At 47.3% G+C, this 20507-nt stretch overlaps 1 protein-coding gene across 7 annotated transcripts in view; it reads left to right on the top strand.

Annotated features, from left to right (window-relative positions):
- Positions 1–20306, top strand: part of Caln1 (calneuron 1) — a 467543-nt gene extending 447237 nt beyond the window's left edge. For all 7 annotated transcript variants that reach the window (XM_013520649.1, XM_005396727.2, XM_005396728.2 and 4 more), the window contains exons 5-6: positions 2689–2845; positions 16474–20306. In XM_013520649.1, the coding sequence (XP_013376103.1) occupies positions 2689–2845; positions 16474–16601 (285 nt within the window). In that variant the 3' untranslated portion in view covers positions 16602–20306. The remainder of the gene's footprint in view (positions 1–2688; positions 2846–16473) is intronic.
- The last annotated feature ends 201 nt before the right edge of the window (positions 20307–20507 follow it).

Below are 20507 nucleotides of genomic sequence, written 5' to 3' on the forward strand. Positions count from 1 at the left end.
GGCAAGCGCAAGGTCGTGAGTTCGGTTCCCGGTACCGGAGAAAAACCAAAAAAAAAAAAAAAAAAGATCTCATGATAGACATCAAATCTAAGCACGGTACCTCTCCACCTGGAGACATAGGAACCAAAAGAAAAATTATCCACTCCCAGTCACACACAGAACATATGGTGGTTGGCAGGGGTCAAGCAAAAACTGCCTAAAATATTCCCATCCAGAAAGCAAAAGTGGGAGATGCTTAACAGTCAGAGCCTCAGAGCAATTCTAAAATCCTGTTGGACAGACTTGGGCATGAAGAGTTTTCCTTGGTGAGGTCCTAGTTCTGTTTTCTAGAATTTGCACTTGATTTTTATTGTTTTTTTTGACTCCTGGCCTTGCTTAGTAGGCAATTGATTGGTTCTTTCTCACTCTCCCTTGTATTCACCTGATAAGGGCACTGGGAAATATGCTCTTCTTCAGAACTGTGTAGCTTAGTCTCACATTTGCTTGTGCCTGTAGGCTGGGCAGTCCAAAAATAATTTTAATTTGTTGTTGCTGATTTTCTTTTTGTTTGTGGCATTGGGGATTGAACCCAAGGCCTTCACACTGAGCTACATCCCCAACCTTTTTAAAATTTAATTTAATTTAGTTTAGTTTTGTTTTATTTTATTTTATTTTGAGAAAGGATCTCACTAAGTTGCTCTGTAGTCCAGGCTACCCTAGAATTTGTGATCCTCCTGCCTCAGCCTCTCAGAGTGCTGGGATTATAGACAGGAACCAGCACTCTGGGCTCACTCTAACTTCTGAATACTAGAGTTGTAGTGTCTTTTCATCCAGAGCTGTTGGCTCCTGCTCAGCACAGCTCTCTCAAGATTTTAGTTATATTTTTATCTGACTCCAGTCATTTTATGCCCATTACCACATCCACAATTATTTTGAATTCTAAATCTCTTGGAATATAAAGATGGCTTAACATATGCAAAGGTTTGGACAAGGGACATTTTGTTTGAATAAGCAAGTATTGTCATTTAAGGAATTTGTCAGTTTTCTCTTACTAGTTAGAACATGAGAAATACTTGGCTTCTCTCAACCCCACAAGACCAGGAATCCCTGGACTGTCTTTGTTCCTGGCTTACCAATCAGCCAGTTCTTTCCTGAGTTCATCTCTTTCTTCTAGTACCCTTGAAGATGCTCCAAGATGCAGCTCATTACAGATGCAAATAACTGCAACTGAAGCATGCTATTTCGCAAACTTTTTACTCAGAACCCCAAGCTCAGTCAAAATATCTGTCCTCCAAGTTATCATAGATAGCGGTTTTACCACAAGCTCCCCGTTTCGAGCGTCAGTAACATTTTGTTGCTGTTTCCCACTGCCTGGCCCACGAACCAAGCATCAGATTCTAGAATCTTTGATATGGTATCTGCTTACTGTTATGTACTGATTTCTGTCTTGTTGACTTAGACCAAGGACTAAGCTATGCTGCGGTAGCAAACAGACCCCAAACCTTTATAGCTAATAACAGTAAAGGGTACTTCTTACTCACAATCCTTGTCTTTTAGGGGATAACCGTGTATCTGCTCCACTCTATCTCCACTCTGAGACTGTATTTGGGGCATGTTATTATCCCAGCAAAGGGAAAAGAACAAATGATAGAACTACATAATGACTCTTAAAGCATTTAGTTGCGTATGGTTTATGTGATTTCCACTCATTCATTACTCGCTGAGTATGTGACATATCCAGACCCGATATAAATAGAATGGGAAAGCATAATTGTATCACTGAGAGAGAGAGGATAGAGTGAGAATTCCACACCTCCCCTTCAGCTGCCATTCTTCAGAAACTCAGCCTTGAACTTGGGTTTATCTGATAAGGATATTGGAACAAGACACTTACTTTGATCCTGTGTCAGTCCGTTTTCCATTGTTGTAACAAACTACCTGAGGCTGGATATCTTGTAAAGGAAAGAGAGTCACTTAGCTCATGACTCTGGAGGTGAAAGAGCATGGAGCTGACTTCTGCTGTACGCTGGTGAAGACTTCATGGCAGAGGTCATGACAGTGGGCCAAGTGCTTGCAGAAGAGATGACCCAGGGAAACAGGAGAGCAGGGGTCAGGCTCACTCTTCTCTAAGAGCTCCCATTCGCAAGCACCAAGTGGAGTCCCACAAGAAGTGCCCTAAACCCTTCCACACACAGGGCCCCCAATGACCCAACCACAGTCCCCTAGATGCCACCTCTTAAAGGTTCTGTTGCCTCCCAACATGCCTAAACTAAGCACCAGGCCTGAACCCTTGGAGGACCAAGCCCCCAAACTCCATACTTCAGACAAGACAGAAAGTACTGGTTTCTTGGAAGATGATAACATTTTGAGAAACATATGCATTGTCTGTAGTGTGACACAACTCTGAAGTCCATGAGATGTGGAGGGTTGACAGCAGATGGCTGGATGAGTAGAAAACCAAACGAGCAGGTGGCATTTTCGTTCCAAGAGTCTAAATTGAGGGGGCTATGTTCCACTCACTGTATTCCCAATACGTCCCCACAAGTTCGAAAATATGCTCCTAGCTAAACAGGACGGAAAACTGCTCATCTGATATCCTGAAAAGCTGAGATTAGTTTCCCAAGGGACGCTCTAGGCCTTGCTGGTCATGCCCGAGCTGTGTTCACACCCCTGTGCCTGTGGTCATCTCACTGTTCTTTGTCTCCACAGTTCGACATGCAGAGGATAACTCTGGAAGAGCTGAAGCACATTCTCTACCACGCCTTCCGGGATCACTTAACAATGAAGGACATTGAGAACATCATCATCAACGAGGAGGAGAGCCTGAATGAGACCTCGGGGAACTGCCAAACGGAGTTCGAAGGAGGTAGGTGCCCCTGCGTCCTGGGCAGGGACAGGCCTGGGCCTCGCTTGGCTCAGATGAAAAGTGTGTGCACAGTCTCCTGCGAGGAAGCAGGCATGCACTAAAGCCAGAAATTCAGGACTGAGTTCAAAGGTCTGTTCTGCAAATATTCAGTGGATTTTTTTATTCTGTTTTTGAAAAATTTTTCTCATACTCTGCATTTTTGCAGAATTCCCACTGACCCTGAACTTCCTGTAATGACTCCAGGGTTTGAGGTTGGTGGTGACCTTCGCCTACACTCGGCAGAGGTGGAGGCTGGCTGCATGGGGTGGTGGCAGTCAGTAAGGCTTGTGAGGCTGTCAGTAAACCTGGACCAGTCCACTGGCTAATTGTGTGACCTTAGCCGAGGGGTGGGCCTTCTCTATGTGTCCTCATCTATAAACATCAGGATAGTTACACCGATGCCACCGGCTCTTTGGGAATGGATAACCTCTGTCCTCTGACTGCACAGACTGGAAAGGGCCCAGGGATGAAGTCCTTTCTTGAACTTAACCAAGTCGTTACAGGAGAGAAATAAGTTCCTATTGGGGTCAAAAAAGAGACCCACGAAAGGTCACTTTTCTTGGGCATATGAAAGAAAACTAAGGGGAAAAAAAGCCTACCTTATTTCCTAGGAAGCTAGGTAATCTAATCCTCCCCAACTTTGAGTCAGAGCCAGCCAGCTCCGATGAACAGGGGAAATGTTTGTGTTGTTTTTTTTTTTTTTTTCATAATTACATTAAAACAACATAGCAAGCTGTAGGCGATTTTTATCCCAGTTCAATGCTGAGACTTCTTACTGAGGTAAAACTATTTGTCTTTTCCTTTTTATGAAGAATTAAACAGGTCAGTAGACACAGTGGATACATGGTCCCACAGAGAGCAGATGGCATTTGTTCACCTGGTCCTCAACTGCTGCATGAGACCCAGCCAAGCGCCCTGGCAGGGAGGCAGCTAAGGGCTGAGCTCGTCCAGGGGCCACTGCTGCTCACTCAAACCAGGGCTCCTGTGGGACCAACTTGGGCCAGACAGTGACTGCATCAGTGCCACAATGAAAGACCACAAAAGAGAAAAACAAGAGATGCCTTCTACTCCTAGGTTACAGACCAAGTCAGCTCAAATGCGTCAGTAGGGATCGGTGGTCAATGAGGCAAAGTGAAAGAACTATGCCCTTTCTAAAGGCATTCAGGCTTAAACCCTTCAAAATCCTGTGACATCAAAGGAAACCCAGTTGTGTTCTAGAAGCTGCCTTGCTGGGGCACCTGGGCTCCAGCAGCCGTGGCTATGTTTGGAGTTGAAGCCACACATCCTGCAAGGGCAGGGTCAGATTGTCACGAGCAACACCATTTGTGGCAAGGAGGGAGTGCATTCAGGGAGCACAGGACTGGGGGGTGAAGAGGGCAGGGCTTAGATGAAACCATGGGAAGGCACCAGGCCTGGCCTCCCCGTTCTGGAGAGAACACTGCTCCTGTATCCCGAGCATGTGGGGCGCTATCTACTCCCCACAGTCTACCAACGCCCCTGAGATGGAAAGACGGGGTTTCATGGGCATCTCGTTTTCCACAAGAGCCTTCCTTTGTGGGTTAGTGTTTCCTTCAGAGAAATGTCACATGTCTTAGTAATCTGGGAAAGGTCACACTACACAGGAAAGCAATCTAAATTCCAAGTGGTGCCTTTTTATTACTCAAAAAGTCATATATTAATAAAATACGTGCCTGACAAAGGGACTTCCAGACAGAAGTCTTAGTAGATCTGCTTCGCTGGTTCATTCTATGACAATGGCGGCAGCTGCCATTTGGGGGGTACACGGTAAGTGGCAAAAGTCATTTTCTTATTCAGGAAAAGAAACATTATTTTGTAATTAGCACATTAATTTTTTGCATGATCACTTTTGTATATTTTCATGTCAGAGAAATGTTTTATTTAATCTCAATTAATTATATTTATTTAATTTTTATCAGTATACATTTGGAATACACAATATATACAGTATTGGGGGATATATATATTCCCCCTCTGTCTTTTTTTCCCCTGATCCCCTTCCCCTACTCCAACAAAATCAGCCTTTATTTTACTCTTTAAATAATTTGTAACTGGGTTTCTCCTACAAAAGAAACCATGCAATATTTAACTTTCTGTGTCTGACTTACTCCATTAATGTTATGGTCTCAAGAGCCATCTATTTTCTTAAAAATGACGAATTCATCCTTCTTTATAATGTCAGAGAAGTTTTCAAAAGAAAGCATTATGTCAGCACAGTTTGGACCCACCCACAAACTCTTGGGCTCATGTTTAGGTTTAAGATAACTGCTGTTCTTGGATATGATCGACATGATAGGTGCCGCAGCCCCCTCCGCATTTGAGAAAGGACATTCAGGTGGTGTTCTGGGCAGAGCTATCCAGGAAGGGATGACTACCCAGTCCTGCCCCTGGCGCAGTCCTGTCCTGTCCTGTGGCTGAGGACAGAAGGAGCCCTGCAAGACCTTGTGCCTGACATCACAGCCATCTTGCAGGGACCTTCTAGGGACTGGAACCTGCCGCTTCCCAAACCCAACCTAATTGCAGTTGCACCACCCTTGCCTCCTGAATCCCCTCCCCTGCCCCAGGTATCAACTCCCTCCCCTTGCCCAAGTCATCAACCCATCCTCCCTCTTACCCCCTTTCCAAGCTGCAGGCCACATCCTCCGCTCTGGCCATGCCCTGTGCCACACACACCTTCTCTGCCTTCTTTACTCCAAGTCTTCACAAATTCAGCATCTGACTCTGAAGGGACAGGCACCTGTCTTTATGGTTTTCAAGCATGAAACTCTTTTCTCTTCAAATCAAACCCTCCCAAACCCGGATAACTACAGAGAGGGAAGAGGGTAGGCAAGACTTTCCCCAGCCCCGGGGGAGCCTACCCCCCAGGCCTCCTGGGCTGTCCTTACAGCTCCCCAGAGCAAGTGCAGAACCTCAGCTGGAAGCTCAGCGCTCCCACCTGGGCTCAGTGCTTGCTGGGCCTGCCCTCTTCGGCAGGATAGAGAGAAAGGACTCAGTGAGGAGCCAGAGCCTCGGGTGGTCTTTTCCATCAGACTCTGAGCCAGGACAAAAGAGATGGATAGACAAGTAGACAATCTGTGGCAGAGTGGTAAGTTAAAGAGGCTCACATCAAAGGGCTCTGAGCTCTGCAAAGGTGGAGTCAGGGTGGAGATCTGGGAAAGGCGCGAAAACACTGGCAGGGACAGTGCCTGTGACATGGACTCAGTGATAAATTAACTTCCAGGTGTGGTGGCATGTGCCTGTCATTCTGGCACTTCAGGAGGCAGAAGCAGGAGGATCCCTAGTTCAGGTACCACCTAAGCAAATCAGAAATACTTTGTCTCCCAAAACTTTTTTTTAATTTTTGAAAAGGGCTGGGGATGTAGCTCAGCGCAAAGGAGCTGGGTTCAATCCCTAGTACCTAAGGGATGGGATCAGGAGGGAGGAAAGGGAGAGGAGGGGAAGGGTGAGGGGAGGAAGGCAGGGGAGGACTTGCAGATGCCCTTGGCATATTTTAAGTCAATGATTTCAATGATTGCATTTTTCATTTTTCTAAATCTTGAGTCTGATACTTTTGCTCAAATTAATTGTTTAGCTTCTGCTCGCAAAGTTGGGAAACATCCAATATTCCTTCTACACGAATGGAGGAAGAAAGAAAGAGGAATAAAACAGACCAGGAGCCCACTGGCTATGGTACTTTTGATGGGAAGCATTTTGTTTTAGGGCTCACCTTTTAGTTTTGGTTTTGGTTTGAATTTGTTGTCCTTGTTTTGCTTTTAGGTAAACACATACACACATGCACACTCTCACACGGCCCCTTACACATTCCCTCGCCTTTGCGTGGCTTTTCCAGAGATCCATACGAAGGCAGGGAAGAGATCAACAGAACCTAAACCAGGGTTCTGCCCTGGCCCTTGCTCTCATTCCCACCTGGGAGGCGGGTGGGAAATCCTTCAGACTGAATCAGGGGCCGACGCTGTGCTGGCTATAGGTTCACTCCACTGAGCCCAGGCACTCTGGTACCACCTCAGAGTTAGAAACCTGTATGTCCCCAGTCCAGTGAGAATACATGCTTAAAAGGCACCAGTCAGCCATAAAGGATAAATCTGGGTCATTTGTAGGAAGATGGATGTATCTTGAGCCCATATTGCTAAGTGAAATAAACCAGATACAGTTAAATATCATATGGTTTTTCTTATTGAAAAACCCAAAGTATAAATAATTTAGAAAGCAAAATAAAGGTAGATGATAGAAAACAGAAAGGAGGCCTTGTGGATGTGGGAAGGGGGTCTGGGGATGGAAAGAGACGAGAGGGAGGGGCGAAGGGGAAGTAAAGAGGCTCACAATGCATTGTGTATATGTACTGATTCCCCGCCATGGATATATTCACTAGGTACCACAAGCATATACTAATGAAAATTGTTTAATATAAGTTTGACTCTCAGGAACTTCCAGCCCCTCAGATCTTTCTGAATTTTTTAAAGATGGATTATGTTCAGTGTACTTCAACGTTCGTTGCAAATCTTTATGTCCTACTGTTTGGAAAATTAAGGTAGCGTCTACCAGAATGTGTTGGGCACTAGCGCATGTGTCTACCCCAATACCCACTCACCACCCATGTTCAGTAAAAGAGTTTTAACACCTCTTTCAGTCACCAGATATTTTGTTTTTGGAGAACATAAGTTCAATGACGCTGGCAGGCAAATTTGTACTTTATTATTTGGTTCTAGCTGCTGGTATATATGGACTTCAGTGGCCATGTGGTTGAACCATCCATCCATCTGTTCCTGGATCCCTATTAAGTGTCCTTATGACAGAATGTACTATACATTAAGTTTGGGAGTGCTGGCTTCAGATGTGGCTTCTGCTTGTTCCTTACAGTCCAGGAGGAAAAGGCTAGAAAAACTGGCCAGCACGCCTGTCAGAGCTGGTTATTTGTTAACACCTCAGCCCTTCTTCTCTTTCTCGTTCCCTTTCCTTTTCCCTTTCCCTTTCCCTTTCTCCCTCTTCTTTCCCCCTCTCCTTCCCTCCCCGCCTCTCCACAGTACCGGGGATAGAATCTAGGACCCATGCTCTCCACTACATCCCCAGCCCTTTTCTAATTTTTAAAGTTTGAGACAGGGTCCCTCTAAATTGCTAATTTGCCTGGGCTAGGCTTGAATTTACGATCCTCCTGCCTCAGCCTCCCAGAAAACTAGGATTACAGCCATGCAACACCATTCCCCGGTAAGCCCTGTTTTGAAGGATAAAGTCTGCTGCCCCGGTGGTTACAGAAGAGGAGACTAAGGTTCAACACGATGTAGTCTGTCAAGTCAGCCCGCAGTTAAAGATCTGGACCTAAGTCTATCTGCCGAGCTCTACTACCGCCTCTTCATTGGTCACTGTGGGTCACTGGCTTGGGCTTAGGCATTTCAAAGTCTCCATACAAAGTAGCATTTCACTCGTTTTCCATGTCATTGCCAGTGAAGTCATCTTATATTTGGAAGTTAGGGAGAACTGGCCAGACTGTGTGTGAGGCCTCTCAAGACACAGCCCCCCAGTGCTGTCCCTAAATGGAATGCCAGCTGCCAGATCTCTCTACACATTCTGACAGTACATGCAGGCAAAGGAAGTAAAGCAAAACCATCACCCAGGGAATAAATAGTTCCTGTGAAAGCCACAGGGGAGTTGCTCCGTGCCACTCAGTGGCTGTAAAGGATGAGCAGAAGGAACAAATGCCCAGGAACGACAGTAGGCCAGGACCAGGGAGCTCTATTACAGTGCGTGGTCTGGCTGATCCCAGCTCTGTGCCGTCTGGCTGGGCGACCCTGGGAATGCTATTTCCCCTCTCTAATCTCTGTTATGCTTATGTATCCAGTGCAGTGATTGGACAATGATGGTTACACCTAAGTGCTAAAACTTCTGAGTTCAGAGAAGGTCAGAAAGAATTTTGAGGCCACGTCCAAGTCACTACACTCCTGTGAGGCCGTCAAGTGTACAGCTGGATGGTGAGATCTGTCCGGTCACCTGGCCACGCACCATGGGCATCTCATGCCCGTCCAAATGAGAAGGGCACAATATGTCACCTGCACCATCTGCTTCCAGCTCACCCGTGCTGTGACTTTCCTGAAATAAACCCACCCCCTTGGGGAAATGTGGGAGGTGAAGAAGCAGCTAAGGCCGGTGACCAGTGGGGAGACAGAAGACCATGTTCAAGGAGATTTGGGACATCAGCCAAAAAAGAATTGTTCTTCCTCTGGACATCCTTCACTGTCAACCAGAAGGAAAGTTGTCTGAGCATGGTGAGATTCTAACCTACCAGGTAGATGCCACGGAGCTTTTCAATATGCAGAAACAGAGCTGAGTAAGGGCCAACCGGGCTTAATGTCCTGCACCTCCCTTTGCCCACTTGCATAAGACGCTACTGTAAAGGAAGCCTCGTTTCTTCATCTCTGAAAAGACATGAGCTGCCTCGTAGGGCTGTTATGAAAATTAAATGAGATACCCATGTAACTATGTCGTAAAAGCTCCACGTGCTAGTCAGCACTCAAAACGAAGGAAAGACAAAGCCAACTAGGCCCAAACCCCAGCCGTTGTCTTCTTATTTTTTACTTGGAAATGCTGTCCTTGAGTATAGACTGCTGAAACGCAATGTCTTCCAGGGCAGGGCCCAAACGCAAACACAGAGGGGGAGCCCTTGCTTCTCTGGCTTCCTGTCTTACTGTCCCTCTGTCTGCTCTTCTTTCCTCTCTGTGGGCCTCTTTCTTGGACAAGTTCTAAGAGGTAACAGGATTCTCCTTCCTGGGATTCATCTCTATCCCTAGAAGGGGCTCTCATGGCATGGGTATGGCTGCTGTGCCTACCCCGGAGAAGCCAAGAGCTGTGGGGACGCTTCCGGGCCTCTGGTTTGTAGTGGTGGAAAGGGGTAACATCCCGGATAGAGAGTTCTGCCACGTGGAGAGCCCCAGATCCCCCAGACAAAGAGGCCTTTGTTAGGGGAAGAGCAGGAAAGGCCGGCTCCTACACCACAGGGCTGTCTGACTTCTGGAAAACCTGAGGAGAGAGACATGAGATTTTGTTATGGAAAAGGGACAGGCTCCCCCATCCCCCCACCACAGGGTGAAGTGGCCCCTCTTCCTCTTAACGACAGCCTCACAAAAGGACAAGATGTCTCTCTTTTGGGGGGAGGGGGTCGTACTGGGAATCAAACTCGGGACCTTGTGCTTGCCAGGCAGGCGCTGTGCCGCTGAGCTATGTCCCCAGCCCAAGAGCCTCCTAAAAGACGACAACCTCACTGTCTCCCTTTAGAGGTCAAAGCCTCCACCTCTACCTTCAGGTCTTCCTTGGGCACTTCTGATTCTATCGAAGTAGAGAAAATTCTACTTCGCAGGCTCTTAATCCCATGTTATACTATGTAAATAGCCAAATCCATAGACTTATACAGTGTTAGGCCTGGAACACGGACAACAATAGCTCCCAAACGTGGTAGCTCTGGCTTATTGTGAGAATCACCTGAGCTGACACTAGTACTGTCTTTTTTTTTTTTTTTAACATTCCTATACTGTGAAATTCTTGCCAAAAATATCATTTCAATGGATCTGCAGTGTAGCATCAAATCAGAATTGTTAGGGCTCCCTTTTTACTCCTTGTGGAGCCAGCGGTCCCCAAGACCTACAGCCCAGCATCCAAATATCTAGGGTGAAGCCAGAAGGATTACGATCCGTGGTGGTCAGGGCCACCCAGACGGGCAGTGCCCAAGTCTGAGCAGGGTGCCATCTCCAGGAGTAAATCCAAGAGCCGCTGCCTGTCATTTCTTGAGCAGAGCAGTGTGAATTGCTCTTAAAATAAGAAAGGGAAAGACAGTCTGTCGCTAGAGCTCCACACCCAGGGCCTGCCAAGGCAGCCACAGGACCTAACAAGCTTCCCGGAGTTTTTAGGAAAACAGAAGGCCTCACTTCACTGTCCTCCTGCGTCAGCCTCCCCTGTCACATTCTCCCCAAATACTTTCTGGGACCCATCTGTCAAGTCCTGTGCTAGAATGAGGCCTCAACTCAACTCAGGACCCAATGGACAGACAGACCAGTAACATATATATATATATATTACAGTTAAAGACACACTGCCATTAATTCCCCTCAAACTGCTGTCCTCACTTCAAACACATCCATCTCATTGTTCTTGTCACTTTCTCAAGCAGTTCTGGATGTCCTCTTTGGTGTCTTTAGCTGCATTGTTGTAGCTGCCTCAAGGTCCTGAATCTGTTTTAAATATTTCCCATTCATGGTCATGATGACTTTGGGGAAGAAGTCACACAGTGTCAGATCTTGTGAATAGAGTAGATAAGGACCTCCAAGTTTTTATGAGGCTGCCTTTCCACTGGACGGCACTCAGCAGCAGATTCACTGTGGTTTTGATCACATCTCTTAAACACTCAGGAGAGAGGACTTTCAAAGCTGCTTCAGAAAGCGGCAAGAACAATGGGATAAGTGTGTTCAAAGCAAGGGGGAGCATTCTGAGAGGGATTCTTGACAATGTGTCTTTTAGTGCAATAATTTTTTTAACTTAAACATTTACTATATTTTTGGATCACACCTCATAGACAGAATCACTAGCAACATAATGTTCAGTAAGATCCAGAAAGGACTCAGCTCTTCCAAAGGTTAGACCTAGTTTTCATGTGGCCCAGAAATTTGACTCATAGGATTGCAGCCCAAAGAATTCAAAACATATCCACACAAAAACTTATACATGAATGTTCACAGCAGCATCATAGTAGCCAAAGCATGGAAACAACCCTAATGTCTATGGACTGATGAATAGATAAATAAATGGCGGTCCATCCGCACACTGTGGTGTATAGCGCAAAGAAATAAAATGCTAATACATGCTACAGTGCGAATGAACCTCAGAAACATTCATTATGTGAAAGTAGCCAGACACAAAACCTCACATTATAAATGATGCCATGCCTGAGGCATCACACGAACGGTAAATCTGTAGAATCAGGAAGTAGATGAGTGGACTGGGTGTGGGGGCACGTAGCTGTGATCCCAGCACTCTGGGAGGCTGAGGCAAGAGGATCTAAAGTCCAAACCCAGGCTGAGCAACTTATAGATTTAGTGCATCTCAAAATAAAAACGGGCTGAGGATGTGGTTCACTGGGAAGGCCCTGGGTTCAATCCCCAGGGAGAAAGAGAGAAATGATCCTTACACAGACTTACAAGTATGCCAAGTACCCCTAAATTGTACATTGCTAAAGGATGAAAGTGATGGTATGCAAACTATGTCTCAGTTAAAAATAAGTAAATATTAAGAGTTGCACCATTAAAAAAATAAAAAGAGGGTATAGTTCAGGGGTAGTCATGTGCTTAGCGTACATGAGGCCGTAAATTCAATCCTCAGCGCCAAAATAAATAAAATAAAAGAGCGTGTCTTTTGAGAACAGGAGGGTAGAAAGAAACTTCATGAGGAACTAAAGCCCAGTCTGGGCCCTGAAGAAAAGAGAAGATCAGGGCACAGCCAGCAGAGAAGGGTGGGCAGAGTGACCGCAGACCGCGCTCCTTGCGCTGGGCTCTTGAGCAGAGGGCAGGCAGGGACCTGCTGGTCTGTAGCAGCAGTGGTCTGGGGAGGGGAGCGGGTGGGCTTAGCACAGAGGACGGAATTGATGAGTGGGAGCAGTGGCCCTTCTGCGGCACTCAGGAGCTGGAGCCGCCCCAGGCGGGCGGGCTGCAGAATGGTGACGCATACTAAGCAATGCTCTGCAAAGGTGAGTTTCTCTGCTGCAGTTCCAGATGAATTGATGGGAGAAAGAAAGTACCAAAGCCAGGGGTTAAGCCTCTGCAGTGGCTCAGCCCTGAGCTACTGGTTGCAGCCTACAGGGGAAAGACAATCAGACATCTCCTCCTGACCTTAGGAGACGCAAGCTTCAACCTGGCATTTCTCTAGCAGTTTGCAGCGAGCATGGCTTTCCCTCGATTGGTTCATTCAGATTGATCTCTGAAATCATTCTTTCCAAGAAAACCAGTTGTCATTAACTATCCCCTTTTACAGAGGCACAGAAACTGACTTGCAGAGTCCAGCTGGGGTCCCTTTCAGAGCTGTCCCCGGCAAGTAATGAGCTAGAGACCTCCCCCTGTCTCCAAGACCTGCGTTCGGGTTCTCCAGGCACCGCCTGCCTATCTCTCCCCTTCCGCTACTTTGGAGGATTTTAGATCAAAGGCAGAGCCGTCCTCCTGGGGGATAATCCCGTTGCTGGTAACCTTGTTTCCTGAGTGTCCTTCACAAAGAAGGGCTTCCGGCAGAAACTTTCTTCCTCAGCCCGGTCACACAATTTTCTTTTCTCGTTACTTCCCATCAGCCCTTGGGACGGGCTGGTGCTGAAGCACTTTTGGAAGCATTTCTATGCAGGCGAGCTGCCCAGAACCATTAGCTGGTCCTCAGAAAGTGTTATGAGCTGCCGCTTCCACATCCTCATCTCCTTTTCTGCCTCATCCCTTCTTCAACACCATCTCCTCTCTCCTTCCTGGGAGCTGGCATCTGTTTACATCTGCCCACTCCTCCAAGAAGCCCATCTCTGCACCATGGAAATTTTCTTCCTCCCGCTAAGAACTTAAGCCTCACACCTAATCAGCAGGTTCAGAATGAACCACAAAGTAGTCTAAACCAGCCAAGGGACACACAAGTCCGGTCAGTCCAGAAGAATTAAAGATAAAAGACAGGCGATGGCAGAAATACCCAACGAGTCGTGCAGAGGGTGGGAGAGCTTTCCTGCCTGGTGCAAGTTTTAGAGATCCCCTCGCAAAGCCCTGGGGCCTCGTCTCTAAGGGAAAGCTTTGCTTGCCATTGAAAACAGGGCCAGCTTCGTACTACTTCTGGTTATTTCTACGGAGCCAGTAAATGGCAAGAAGAGGAGGGACTGGAGATTGAACATTGTACATTCTCCAAATCATGTGGACCTACCTTGACCTTTTCTTTTGCCAGACTGCTTTAATAGCTGAATTTAAAGAACCATTTTCCTCATCATCCTAACACCCCCACACACATACAATGTGATTTTAAAAAATACAATGAATGTTTAAATTTTTAAAAGTTTATTATAGTAAAAGGTGCATTGCCATTCATCTCCTTCCAAATAACCCCCCTTTTTGAGCACATTTGTCCCATTGTTCTTGTCACTTTCGGAAGCAGTTCTGACGTCCTCTTTCCTGAATGTCTTTAATTGTACAGTAAGTTCCTGACCTATGAATGAGTTCCATCCAGGAAGAACTGTTTGTAAGTCTGATGCATTCGCCAACAAAGCGAGTCTTACCCAGTACACCTGTGGAAGTTCGCAACTTGAATGTTCCTAAGTCGGGGACCTACTGTACCATCCTGGCTGCCTCAATGTCCTGAATCAATTCAAAACGTTTGCTTTTCACGGTCATTTTGACTTTGGGGAGAGGTGAGAGTTGCAGAGTGCCAGGTCCCGTGAATGAGGTGGATGAGGACACAGCAAAATGATTTTATGAGCCTGCCTTTCTGTTGGATGGTACCGGCCACCAGCATTCATCACATTTTGATCATACCTTGTAAAGACGCTCACAACATAGGACTTCCAGAACTGCTGGGGAAAGTGGTGTGAATACTGGGATCAGTAAGTTTGAAGCGGGGAGGTGTTGAGGGAGATTCCTGGCATCTTTTACTGTAATTGATTATTTTAACATTTTCAGTATGTTTCAATCACATCACACACACACACACATGCACGCACACACACACACACGCACGCACACACACACACACACACATACACTTCTCTCTTGTCTCCTGCAACTCAAACTGCACCCAGGCTTACTGAATCAAAAGCTCTGGAAACTGCCTAATTCCCTGGAGGGCTTATTAAAACAGATTCAGGGCCTCCATCCCAGAGATCATCCTCAGTAATTCTGCAGTGAGAAATCCATGTGTGCCAAACTTCAGCTGGTGCTGGTGCTGCTTGTCCAGCAAGGAGCTTGGGTATAAACTGCTTCCAAGCCACCTGCCTCCAGGGCACATATACACAGGCTAGGCCCTGAACAGTGACAGCGAACCTTTGAGAGCTTTCAGTGATACAAACAGCCCCCATGCGGCACGCGTGCCAGAGGTTCACCGGGGGAAGCAGAGAGGAAACAAATTCTGACCTAGGAGTCCAGCTTCTGAGAGGCAAGGCCTGGAAGAGAGACCTTCAGCACCAGCTCTCTTCCTTGCTATTTCCCTTGCCCTGTTTCTGGCCCTGTTACTAATCCACTTGTGAACGCCTCTTGATGAAGACCTGGGGATGATTTCTCATGAGCCTTATAAAAATGATAATGTTACTGAGATTCCATCTTACCACAGGAGGTATGGCCATCATCAAGAAATCAAATAGTAACAAATGCTGGTGAGGCTATAGGGGAAAGGGAACCCTTCTACATTGTTGGTGGGAATGTAAACTAGTACAGCACCTGAAACTAGAAATTCCATTTGACCCAGCTGTTCCCCTTCTTGGTATCTTCCTCCAAGAGTTAAATAGATCATATCTATGTATACCCATGTTTAGAGCAGCATAATTCACAATAGCTAAATCTTGGAAGCAGCCTATGTGTCCATCAGCAGATCAATGGATAAAGAAAGTGTGGTATTTACAGCGGAGTAACACTCTGCCATAAAGAAGGATAAATGAATTTTTTGTAGGAAAATGGATGAACCTTGAGAGTATATAATGTTAAGTGAAATAAGTCAGACCCATAAGCCTAAGTATCTCCTGGTTTCTTGTATGAGAAACCCAGTGTAAAAATAAAGAGCAAACTAAAAATAAGGGGAAATAGGGAGAGAGATCTTTGTCAGAGGGGAAGAGGATGAAGAGATGGAGGGACAGGGGATGAGCGAAAGGACCTGGTATGTTTTAGGTATGCATAGCAACTCCATACAAGGACTGCAAACTTACGTACTACACACGTGTACACTCATGAACTAAAATAACATTTAAAAATCATAACCAATTTAAAAATCATAACCAATTTAAAAATGATGGTGCTAGAGCTAGTGTCATAGAAAGATGGAGAAGGAAAGGTCAAGATCAGACAGTGGGGCCACTGCACCTGAAGCAGTGCCCATGCCTAAGAGGGTTTGGGGCTCCCTGTCTTCACCCAGGTCCTCTGAGCAGCCCATACGGTCACCACTGTCAGACTTCAGTGGGATCCCAGCTTAGATTCTGCCTTGTTCATAAGTTCCTGGTGCTGGGGCAGCTGCTGGCCCAGGGACCCAGCTCTAGAGGCATTGTGTGTGTATCTAAAATGTCAGATGTCAGCCAGGAGTGGTGGTGCTTGCCTGTAATCCCAGCACTCTGGGAGAATGAGGCAGGAGGATTGAAAGTTCAAGTTCAGCCTGGAGTACTACTTTGCCATAAAGAAGGATAAATGAATTTTTTGTAGGAAAATGAACCTCGAGCATGGATATAAGCAGTCACTTAACAACTGAGTGAGATGTTGTTTCAAAATAAAAAGGTCTGAGGATGTAGCTCAGTGTGAAGCCATGTCTCACTGTGTCCCTTTCTCTCTTCTCTCTCCTCTGGCCGCTCCCTCTACGTGTCCTTGTCCTCTGCCCTACCCCGCCCTCAGTGCATTCCCAGAAGCAGAACAGACAGACCTGTGTCCGCAAGAGCCTCATATGCGCCTTCGCCATGGCCTTCATCATAAGCGTGATGCTGATCGCAGCCAATCAGATCCTGCGGAGTGGCATGGAGTAGCCGCCGCCTCCCGCCGGCCGCGCTGTTGCCAGCTCACCGCGCATGTGCATGGCCCGCGGGCGACTGTCCCTCCTCGCAGCAGATCTGGACTAGGGACAGATGCAGACCTGCTACAGTTCAGCAAAGAACCCAAAGTTGCAGTGCAGCCGGGATTGCGCGATTCAACTTCATCTCCTTGGCAGGGACACCAAAGGGCTGTCTTCAACGCTTTAATGGTTTTGTTTCCTAATGCAATAAATAGCCAGGAGTTCTGAATTTTTGCTTCATCTGCCAGTAGTAACTTTGAAGAACTTCATTTTCATCTCAGAATTCCAGTGGCCATCCAGGGATAACGGTGGAATCAGCGAGCGTGCAGAAGAGAGGTGTGAACGACATTCACCTCCATCCACGCGCCATTCTTCAACCCAGGGGTCCACAGAGACTCCTCGCTGAGGTCGACCCTCAGATCCTAGAGGCTGGCTTCCGGGTTGCGACAGAAGAGAGGACTGTCCATCTCACCCTGGCTTCCTTCCTCCACCCACTGGAGGACCCTCTTCCCCCAGGCATGAGGGGAAAGCCATTAAGCGGGGTGCAGCCCCTGGCTGTCTGCAGCTGCACCCCATCGCTTCCGTTCTTACTGCCTTTTCTACAGGATTCTTGTTGGTAGAGTCGGGGCGCTCTCGGTTGGTTCCTGTGGCACTTGGCTTTTTGTTCCTGGAGCCCATCCCGCACCAGCATTTTGGGAATCTGCAAAGAGCCTCCCTCTCCGCTTTGCCCCCTGTGCTGCCATTCGAGACAAAAGAACCTTGGGCATCTTATAACAGAGGCACATAGACAAAGAGACCTGGCTTCTCCACGTGTGACATTTTCTTTAACCGCTCCCTCTGGATAAAAGCTTGTCCTTCCTCCCACGTTCATCCCTGCTTCTTCGGGGCAGAGGATGAGGCAGACTGGGAGAGGGGAGAGGACTGAGACTTGAGGTGAGGAGGTGTTGGCAGCCCACACCCCAGGCATCCAGAGTCCGGGAGCCCCCCAGCAATCCATGCTAGACCTCTGTAAGTTAAGGTTCATGTGCATCCCACCCTTCTCTCCTCCTATAGATCGCTTTGTGAGTTAGTCTTCCCCAGCTCAAAAAAGAAACACACTCCCAAGCAGAAAGATGGAAAGATCAAACTACTCTCTTTTATATATCCTCTGGCATTCAGATTCTGCAACTGACTCATAAGAAAAAGAAGAAAAAAAAGATGTTAATGAGTTTAGCCAACCTGATGGGTCATTTACCTGCAGAACGCTTCTGTTGGGGGAGGGAACTCAATCCAGTGGTCTGTTTTCAAACCATACCAAGTCTCTCATTTCCTGACTTTTCCTAGATACCTTATCAGCCACCTCTATTAATTCCAGCTAGCATAGTCAGATTAGCCAGTAATCTCTAGATGTGCTATTCCCCTTTGTACTTTTCTGAGCTCAGGTCTTTATTTCTGTAATGGAATGATCTTGCTCCCATTTCTTTCGATTGTATCCTGAAGCTACAGGATTCCTTAACCTTTCCATTCTGTCAGCGTTGAGGCGACAGAATCTTTCCTCTCTCAATGCAATGGGTAGGTTTTATGGTGCAGTGTGTGATTCCCACCCTGTCCTCAAATCCTCCTTCCCTCTGTGCTTCTCCCTTCCTGCTTTCTTAGATGCAGAGCACTGAGGTCTGCACTTAGGGTCTTCTTCCAATTCACCTCTCCAAGCCATCCCCACAGCTCAGCGTGGGGGCAGCTGTAGAAACTTTCCCAGCATGGGAAAGTGCAAATATTCACGATGAGCACAAGTTAAACTAGGGTTTGAGCCATAGTGTGGAAAGGGAGCAGATCTAAGTTCCCAAGAGTCCAGGGGGCAGAGAATTTCTCTAAAAGCCACCTGAAGTCTAGGGTATCCAGGCCAGGCCAAGGAAGGCAGCAGCTTGCCTTTGCCCTTTACCTGCCCTGCCCTGCACACCTGCCCTTTCTGTCTTTCCTTCGGCCACATCTCCATAGTGCCCTTAGGATCAGAATCTTAACCTAGAACAGATGCTAAATACTCACCTATTAGATGACTTCCTCTGTAGTTTCTTCCCAGGGCAGTTTGTCCCCTCCCTGCTGGATGTAGGGGAGGACACAGCACATCCTGCAGGAAAATGCTTCCCTACCTATTGCTGACCCTTGACCCTCTAAACCACATGCTCCTGGGGACAAGGGGGGGAGATCCTGAGTAGACTGTATAGACGCCCAGGGACAAGTCCTACAGGGCCCCTCGCCCCGACAGGGACTGAGACTGCCTATCAGGGCAGAAAATAAGTATTTCAAAGCCTTCTTTTTGCAAGTCCCTCTGCCTCCCACTGGAGTTGTTGACCCCCAAGGGTACTGCCAGAGTGTGAGTAGATTTCTTCAGCAGTGAGATGAGCCGCTGTGCAGGGGTGGGGATTAAGAGAAGAATTCTGGAAGGGCACCAACAGCCTGTTCCCTACCAAGACATGAGCATCCTTTCCCTTAAAAGGATCCCTTCCTATCTCCCAGTGACCCGGAAAATCAGGCGGGGAGCAGATCCATGAGAACACATCCCATCGCGGGGGATGTTTCTAGGGAGACAGAGCACGGTGGAAGCCGTGGCGTTCTCTCTGGTGGCCTAGAAGTTAGCCTCCCACCGTGGTAACCTCACATGAGGCACCCAGGGGCTGAAACAAACAGCGCGAGGAGACAGCCTAAGCTGTAGACGGTCCAGATTTTCAGGGCTGAGTTTGCCACTGCGACTCATACCCTAGCTGCTGTGCCTGCTTCCAAGATGTAGCTGTCCTAGACGTAGCTAGGGAGTCAGGCAGCCCCAGCTCCAGCCCTGTTCACACAAATGCCATGCTTGGTCTCCCCACAAATCAGCATCCTTGTCACAGTGAATATGAGGTTCAGAGATCAAGGTTGCGGAAGATCCTGGTCCCGCATGCCCAAGGAAGACCACAAGGCTACAGCTGGAGGTGACCTCCGCTGGAAGTGGGAGAGACCCAGCCTTCACTGTCCTGCCAGTGACCAGACTTTGGAGTCAGTCACTAGGGCTGGCAGCCAGCAGGTGCTGAGGGATTGGCACAGCAAGCTGGGCTCATTTTTCTTGCAAAAGCAGGTGTTCCCCTCCCCCTTCCCGCAGACCACACCAGTGATGATCAGGAAGATGTTGTATTTGGGAGAAAAAGAGAAACATACCCTGGTTCTCTTAAACCCTAAAAAAAAAGTCTGTCTCCTGCCAGTCCAGATGCAGACAGAGCCCCCATGCAAGACCCAGCATCAAAAGTATTAGCAGTGGCTTCCAGAATGTGTGTGAGTCCCATGTGACCCATCTGTAAGAAGAAGGAGGAAAAAAGATATCACCATGGCAACCATTGCATTCCACCCCGAGTTTGCCAAGGCACACAAAAATAGGGAACATTTTCCTAAAGAACACTTGGGTTCTGCCTGATTACAGCCTGACTTCCTGCATCCATACCCTGCCGGGAGGGGAAATCATCCTCCAAGATTCTGGGTGGCTTCTCTGGCCTTTCCTCTTGTGTTAGAACTTGTCCTTTCATTTCCCCAGGAGAAAAAGTTACCTGTAAGCCTGGTAGCAGTCTCCCTCTCCTGGCCCTCCACCTCACCTCCCAGAGCAAGAATCCCCAAATCTAAGCAAAAAGGCCAGAAAAAAAAAAAAGTCATCTGTAAGGCAAAAAATATTTTAAGCTTCCAATCTTTAAAAGCATCTGTTTGCCTGTTGAGAAGACAGAAATGTGAGCTTAAGTGAACTGAGGTTTCCTTGTGGTCTTAGGCGAGCGCAGGGGTTGCAGAAGTTTCTTCCTAGGTGTTTTATTGGCAGGGAGCAAGATGTGCGTTTGGAGTCTTCTGTCTCCATATCTGCTCCTGTCTCAGATTTCACATGACAAAT

The sequence above is a fragment of the Chinchilla lanigera genome, unplaced genomic scaffold, assembly GCF_000276665.1.
Source record: "Chinchilla lanigera isolate Chin_1 unplaced genomic scaffold, ChiLan1.0 scaffold00055, whole genome shotgun sequence".
NCBI classification, from domain to species: domain Eukaryota; kingdom Metazoa; phylum Chordata; class Mammalia; order Rodentia; family Chinchillidae; genus Chinchilla; species Chinchilla lanigera.